We start from the raw sequence: 7,767 nt of genomic DNA, 5'->3' as shown, positions 1-7,767 counted from the left end.
GATAATTTTATTATTTTAGTGAACCGGTTTGAGGATTGTTTTTATTTTCTTACACAATCAAGTGGTATATAAATTGTATGAAATAAATAAACACAGGCCTCAAGAGTAGAGGACTTTAGAACTTCACAGAGCCTCCCCATTCAGTGGCAATATATCTGCAAATTTTGGGGGTGGGGGAAGGTGGAATAAGGCTCTGTTGGATAGTTGTTGTGATAATCCTGGTATGAAATTTCAAAGTCATACCGTTTTAAGGCCAATCATTTCATCTCGAACCATTAAATACATTGCAGGGTGGGTGACAACCAGCCTAATTGTGCAAACACCAAGGGAGCATTTGAGACCTCTTCCCGCTGCCCCAAACAGCAAAGCTCTTTCTGCAAAATGAATCACACCACATCAGAGACACTTCTCTTTAAATAAATTGTGCTTTATAAAAATCAGACCACACATTTCCCCCCTCAAAACAGCAAACATCAACAGCATGCAGCCACTGATTGCTAGAGGCATTTCTTTCTCTGTCCCCCATGTAGAGGATCTGTGCATGAAGGCAGGCCCACTCCTGCAGCCAGGGTCAAACAGTGTCCCAGATTGCACAGTCCAAGGAGGTCCCCATTAACACCCCCCAAAATGATCACTGGAAAAAATATCTTTAGCCTAGAAGTAGAACAGTTTGGCCTCGAACAAGCAGCTAGTCCCTAATCCTGTCTTCCTAACACAAGTGTCAAGAGGGTGGCAGCCCCCCATCCCTGTACATAAACACATGGGTCTGACCCACACTTTCATTTGTGTTGCCACTTTCTCCCTGGAAAACCCACTCCTTATCCAGCAAACAGCAATTTGGTTTTCTTTGACTGTTTGAATCATGGTACAGTTGTACCTTGGCTGATGAACGGAATCTGTTCGGGAAGTCTGTTCGACTTCCAAAAATGTTCAAAACCCAATATGAGGCTTACGATTGGCTGCAGGAGCTTCCTGCGCTCAATTGGAAGCCGTGGAAGCCCCGTCGGAAGTTCAGGTTCCAAAGAACGTTCGCAAACCGGAACACTCACTTCTGGGTTTGCAGTGTTCGGGAGCCAAAACGTTTGAGCCATAAGGCGTTCCGACAACCAAGGCACGACTGTATATGTAGTTAATATAGAGTGTGGACAAGTTATCAAGAGCTACTGGAAATGACAACACCTTAATGGTTATTTCCTATAGAAGCTAGTATAGAGTGGGTTTTCCTTGGAAAAGCAGTGGGGAAGATAGAAAACCACTCTGACCCATGGCTAGGAAGCCCTCAGAATGGACTATGAAGGTTTGGCCACATCAGCTGCTCATCAACATGGTACCCTCCAGGTGTTCAACAGCAACTCCAATCACCACTGCAGAACATTTGCCATGGAATCTGGGAAGGGCTCATGGGAGTTGGGGAAACAAACAGCATCTGAAGGGTACCAGTTTGTGGACGGCATCATCTGTGCCAAAGCATCTCAGCTGCTCAAGTTGGGGGGGGGGGGGTCCTGTGTCTTTAATCTTACCTCACACTCCTAACTTGAAACAGAGAAAGCCTCTAGGCTTTATCCAACTACAGCCATGGAAAATCGAGTTTGTTCAGTTGGTCTACTCTGCATAGGACTAATGCTGGATACAGCCCTTTATTTCCTCCCACCCAAAAATGCTTTCAAGGGGTGTGACTTACTTGCAGCCTTCCCCAACTTGGCAGCCTCTGGAATATCAGAGTTGAACTCCCAAGTGCCGTTGGTCCCATGGGCATAGCCAGAGAGGGTGATGGGGGCTGAGAGTCCAGCAACACCTGGAAGGTGCAGGCAGGTGGAAGCAGGCTGCCTTTCTCTGATCCCTGTTTTCCCTATTCCTCCAGAGTGGGGTTATTAATCAAACTTGGTGGACACTGGCACAGCTGTTTTGAAAGGCAGGCAGGCTGCAGAGAATCTGCTGGGTTTTGCAGTTTCAGCAATTGGGTGCCCTGTGCCACACTGCCCTGCCCACGCCCAGCCACGGAGATGAAGACTCCAGCGCTCACCTGCCGCTAAGCAAGAGAGAGACCATGGCCCCATCCTATTTGTGGCTTGGAAACAAAATTATCACTTGGAACCGAGAGCCAAAAAAGCAGGCCAGACAGAAACTTTGCCTGGTGCTGGTCGCTTTTGCCTAACTTGCCTTTGTGCAAACATGTTTGTAGAACTAGAACAAGTCTTGTAAAACAAACACACCCCAGAAGCAATTTGGCTTTCAAGCCTCCTTCCGTTCTTGGAGTGAGGGGGCAGCTCTGCTCAAGGGCCTATGGACTTCTTTTCCCTGAGTGCATTCCTGCCTTACATGTGGAACAAGAGGGCAACTGAGATAAGCCCCACCTGCTCTGAAGAGAGGGTTGAGCATGGATCAGGACCTGCTGATGGCCCTTCAAGTCCATGCTGAGGACACTCTTTACACAAAGAACTTCGGAAAGTGTGTGCCTTCTTTTAAGCAAAAATCCATTATTATTCCCAGGGTTGTATTTGGGTGGGAGGGTGTCACTGTGTCCTGGTTGATGACACCCAAATAGAGAAGGGTACCCCCCTCAGCCTGGATGGGGGTGGGTACCCTTAGGATGGTGTTGGGATGCCATCCCCCATCAGCTCTCAGTCAAGGTAGCCACTGCCTACCTGTCTACAGATCTTGTGCCCCACACTTAATGCTTTGGGTTTATCCCCAGCTGAAAGAGAAGCACCCAAGTGCTTGGGGAGATTTTGCAGTTTCTCAATTCCTATGATTTTATTTTATTTTTTCATTTGGAGAAAATACATCTGCTCCAAGAAATCACACCTATTACAGGCACTCTTGAAGAGCAGCTGGTCTTTTAGGAATCAGAGCGGATCTGCGCGCACACAGCCCTTTCAACAAAAACAGTGGCCAAAAATTCCCCAACTTGCCGTCTAAGAACATTAAAACATAGCATGACCTTGAGCAATCCCTGCCCATCTGACGAGCCAGTCTAGTTCACCACACACCTGTCCCCTATGACGACACCCAAACTGATGATTTGTGCCCAGAGATGGTGAACTAAGCAGGCCACGAACTCAGGCCAGAGGGACACACTTGCATGACAAGGCCCCGGCCCCAAAGAACACCAACAAGTCTAGTTCATGGGCATTTCTTATGTATGAAATAAGTGCCGAATAACACCTGTGGCCCTCCAGATTTTGCTGGAGTGGAACTCCCATCATTGTTGTCTTTGACCACTGGTCATGCTGGCTGATGGGAAGCCCCAAGAACCTCTGGTGGGCAAGCAGGGTTAGCCACCCGCATAGTGGAGCTTTTCCAGATTGTGCCCTAAAAACAGAATGGAACAAATCCTTTGGAAACATTGCCCTACACAAGATCACAAGATCCTGGCCAGCAGAAGCTGGCTGTGGGATCACACCCCTGAAGCAAAATGCAACTGCGAGATTTTTGCAGGATCCACCTGCAATTGCAATTTACTGGGAGTGTTTCCCTTCCTTTAAACAAAAGGAGGCAGGCAGTGCAGGGAACTTAGCCAAATGTTTAAGAAAATGCTACCCTGCTCTTGAGTGAGTTTGAGCTTCATTCTGGCTACCAAACTCCCCTGACACGTACATCCATTTGACATCTGCAGCTCCCAACAGATGGGGAGATGTCACTTGCTTCCCATCGTAATGATGGGCCTTTGGCCTGACCTCATGGAAGGCTAACATCTGTAGCTGTCCAGATGTTGACGAGACTACAATTCCCAGCATCCATCACTGTGGTTAGAGCAGATGGAAATCCGACAACATCCAGATTCCCCCCAACCCTGTTAAAAAGCAAGGACGACTTTCCAAGTTAACAGAAACTCTGGTATTTGAAGCCCAAAGCTCTCCTACCTCCAATACCCCTTTCCCAGAGACATTCCCCTCCACCCACAACATAAAACAGAGAACCAACACAAAAGGACAAGCTAAGGTCGCCCGTCTTTGCAATTCCAATGGAGACCCTCCATCTTTGGAGTTTCACAGAGACCGCCCTTGGTGGGCTTCCCCCTCCAACCCATCCTGGAACTCTGCACCCAAATCCTCTAAAGTACATATGATTAAAATGATAAAAAGCCAGCACCTCCCATTATTACTACTTGTTTCTGTACAGAAACCCATTTTGGGACATTGTTCCCACCCAATGAGAAGTGGGCCCCAGACTGTTGGAATTGCACTGATATTTAGGAAGGGAGACATTGTGTGTCTAAGGAATGTGTGTGTTGGAAACACATACCCCAAGCAGTGAAAGACCTCCACAGTGCTGAGAGACATCATTTCATAATTCTCTGTCCAGTTATACAAACTTGAGGCAAAGTTGTTAACACTGTTCTCAACTTCCAAAGGGAAGGGGGGACGGGACCTAGAGCCCCATAGAGATGAGGTGTGGCTGAAGGAACAATAACCCTAGAACATAGGGAATGGCTGAACAGGTGAGATCCAAGCCCTTTCAAGTAAGCAGAGGAGAGAGAGAGAAAAAAAATGAACACATTTCTGCCTGGATTTTGGACAGTCAAAGGGGCTTTCCCCCAAAACTCCGAAGGGTCACAGCAACAAGTTGGAGAGTTTAATCTGTGCGTTGGTGGTGGCTGGTCTGGGGAAGGGAAGCCGAAGACGAGAACAGGAATGATAATGATAGATATATGCAGAGGCGTTCCCTTCCCCATCTCCCTTTCCCTAGGACTTTGAGGAAGAGTTTGCAAACTTTCCTCCTCCATCCTAAGCAAAGAAGAATCACCACAAAGTTTCGTTTTTGGCAACAGGTCGTTTCGAAAGGTGTGCATCTTTTGCACGGGGGTCTTCAAAAAGTTGTCACTGTGCAAGGCTGGATGCCTCTCCGTTGACTTCACTGGGCCTCCCCGACAGCCTGAGGAAGGTCGCCCTCATGCTGCTGTAACATCTGTTGGTGAGGTCGTCAACGTCCATGGTAGTCAGACCCTCGGTTGGTATGGGGGGCAAGACTTCAACCTGGATTTTGCCTGGTGAGGGTAAACAAATTATTTATGTATTTATTTTGTCAAATTTATACATCGCTTGACTGTAAACAAACAAACAAAAAGCAAAGAGGTTGTAAAAAAGATAAAATAACTAAATTATCAATAAGAAAAAAACACAATAATCTAAGATTTCTGAAAGGTTAAGATAACAATACACTAAATCCAGCTTAAAAGTGGCATCAACTTTCAAAACATCCGGGCAAGCTTGTCTAATCAAAATGTTTTTAGCAGGTGCCGAAAAGAGTACTGCAAAGGTGTCTGTCTGATGTCAACAGGCAGGGAGTTCCAACGCGCAGGTGCTGCCACACTAAAAAAGGCCACCAAGTGCCTGGATAACTGGGAATGTTTAAACATTCTTCCTGGAAATCAGTAGTGAGAGATACAGATGCACCTTGCCAGGGAGGGCATTACACAAAATGGGGAGCCAACACCAAGAAGTCCCTGTCAATGGGACAGCCTCCAGTGACAGCAACCTCCCTGAATTAACCCTGAAAGGGCTTTGGAATATTGGCTATTTTGTGCAAGGGTCCAGACCACCAGGCAGACCTCTCCTTTTAAAAATAATGCACAGGGTCTGGGAAGAGGACAGTTTGCAGACCAGCCACTACCATACCTGATGTAAAGAGATTCTTCTCCGAATTGTAAAATGATAAGAAGGAGGAATACACCACAGGAATTACTGGGACCTGGAGACAAGAGAAGGCATGGAGGATGGTTAGCAACTGATCTCAAAGAAATCTGCTGTTGTTGCTACTGCATGCATATTAAAAAAGGATTTATACCCCACTCTTGGCCCTAGGATCCCTCTGGGTTCACAGATTTTGGAATGGGTATCTTCTGCAAGGTGACACTGATGCAACAGCAGTGCAGTTAAAAGCAAGTAAGAGGCGACATGATAGAAGTTTACAAAATGATGCCTGGCGTGGAGAAAGTGAATAAAGAAAAGCTATTCCTCACTCCCTCTGAATGAGAGAACATCCAATAAAACTGAATGAGAAAAGAAAGTCCTTCTTCACAAAGTGCACAAAGAGTTACACTATGGAAGTGGCAGCAATGTCATCAGCACAGATGCCTTTAAGAGAGGATTAGACAAATGACTGGAGGAGAGGGCTATGGAAGGGCACTAGCAGCCATAAAGGCTATGCTTCATTTCCACAGTTGGGGGCAGCAATGCTTCTGAATAACAGTTGCTGGAAACGGAGGTGTGAGTTGTTGTTGCTTGCCCTGCTTGTGTGTTTCCCATATAGCCATCTGGTTGGCCACTCTGAGAATAGGATGCTGGATTAAATGAGCTATTGGCCTGATCAAACTGCAGGAAGCATGATATCTGAAAATGGAGCCTCCATGCTCAGAGGCAGTCTACCTCTGTTGCTGAGGAATAACGGCAGAGGAGGACTGCTGCACTCAGGACCTTCTTTTGGGCTTCATATAATGGGCTGGCCTCTGTCTGTCACTATTTCATGGGGGTGATTCCACTGCATGTACTGGAACATTTGGTTCATGCACGTCCTTGGGGATCCCCAAAGGCATTCTCTCTTGGGGAGCTGGCTTCAGGCACCAGGCCTGCAGGCAGACCAACTCCACATTACAAAGATGTCTACAAACATGGCATGAAGGCTGGCAACATCAATCCCACCGTGTGGGAATCCCATGCAGATGACAGCAGTGCCTAGAGACAGACAAGTTGTGCATCCATATCAGTGACCACAGAGAAGAAATGCCACGCTGCACCTGCAGCATAACAACCATGTTGTTGCAACAACATGCTGCAATGAAACATGTCTCTCCTGCATCGGTCTCTACAGCCACAGCCAGCACTGTAACCCTCCAAAAGTTTGACTTCACCCACAAAGGCGCACTCTTCCATTGCCTTCCAAATTTCATGCAATGAAAGGGGGTTTAATGGTTTAAAGGGGGTTTAAGGGTGTCACTGTGGTCTAAACCACTGAGCCCAGGGCTTGCTGATTGGAAGGTTGGTGGTTTGAATCCCGAAGACGGGATGAGCTCTCATTGCTCTGTCCCAACTCCTGCCAACCTAGCAGTTCAAAAGCACACCAAAAAGTGAAAGTAGATAAACAGGTACTGCTCTGGCGGAAAGGTAAATGGCATTTCCATGCGCTGCTCTGGTTTCAGTGTTCCGTTGCGCCAGAAGTGGCTTAGTCATGATGCCACATGACCCAGAAAAACTGATTGCGGACAAATGTCAGCTCCCTTAGCCAGTAAAGTGAGATGAGCGCCGCAACCCCAGAGTTGTCTGTGACTGGACCTAACGGTCAGGGGTCCCTTTACCTTTAAAGTGTGGTAAACTAATGGGAAGGTATGTAAATACTAAACACAAGCAAATCAGGATGAGTCTCCGTTTGCTTGTAACCACCCTTTAAACAAGTACAAAATGCTGAATAAAGATGGGGTGGAGTCTCTAACCACTGTGCATGCTTTGCATGAACAAATCCGTTGGTTACCTGTGTCTGAATGGCAAGATGAAAAGCTCCCTTCTTGAACGGCAGCAACTCCCCGTTCCCGTTCCTGGTACCCTCTGGGTAGATCCACACCTTGACCTGTAGAAAGACACATACAATTCTCAAAGTCTGACAGTGTGTCCTAGTGGTTAGAGTGCTAGATCATGACCTGAGAGGCCAGGGTTCAAACCCCCCACTCTGCCATGATGCTTAGAAGGACTTCAGCTTCTCAGAGCTTTGGTTCAAACCTTGTGTCTCCTATGAATTCACTTCACTTTGTCTTAAGAGAGTAAGATCCTCTGT

At 47.0% G+C, this 7,767-nt stretch overlaps 1 protein-coding gene across 1 annotated transcript in view; it reads right to left on the bottom strand.

Moving 5' to 3' along the window:
* Positions 1 to 406: 406 nt before the first annotated feature.
* The window catches only part of AGPAT2 (1-acylglycerol-3-phosphate O-acyltransferase 2), a 31,017-nt gene continuing 23,656 nt past the window's right edge, over positions 407 to 7,767 (bottom strand). The window contains exons 5-7 of the mRNA XM_083722517.1: positions 7,468 to 7,563; positions 5,619 to 5,691; positions 407 to 4,987 (exon numbers count right to left, since the gene is read on the bottom strand). Coding sequence (XP_083578643.1) covers positions 4,821 to 4,987; positions 5,619 to 5,691; positions 7,468 to 7,563 — 336 coding nt within the window. The 3' untranslated portion in view covers positions 407 to 4,820. The remainder of the gene's footprint in view (positions 4,988 to 5,618; positions 5,692 to 7,467; positions 7,564 to 7,767) is intronic.

The sequence above is a fragment of the Podarcis gaigeae genome (genome assembly GCF_964106915.1).
Source record: "Podarcis gaigeae genome assembly, chromosome: Z".
In the NCBI taxonomy this organism is placed as follows: domain Eukaryota; kingdom Metazoa; phylum Chordata; class Lepidosauria; order Squamata; family Lacertidae; genus Podarcis; species Podarcis gaigeae.
This window is presented reverse-complemented; position numbering and strand designations above follow the sequence as displayed.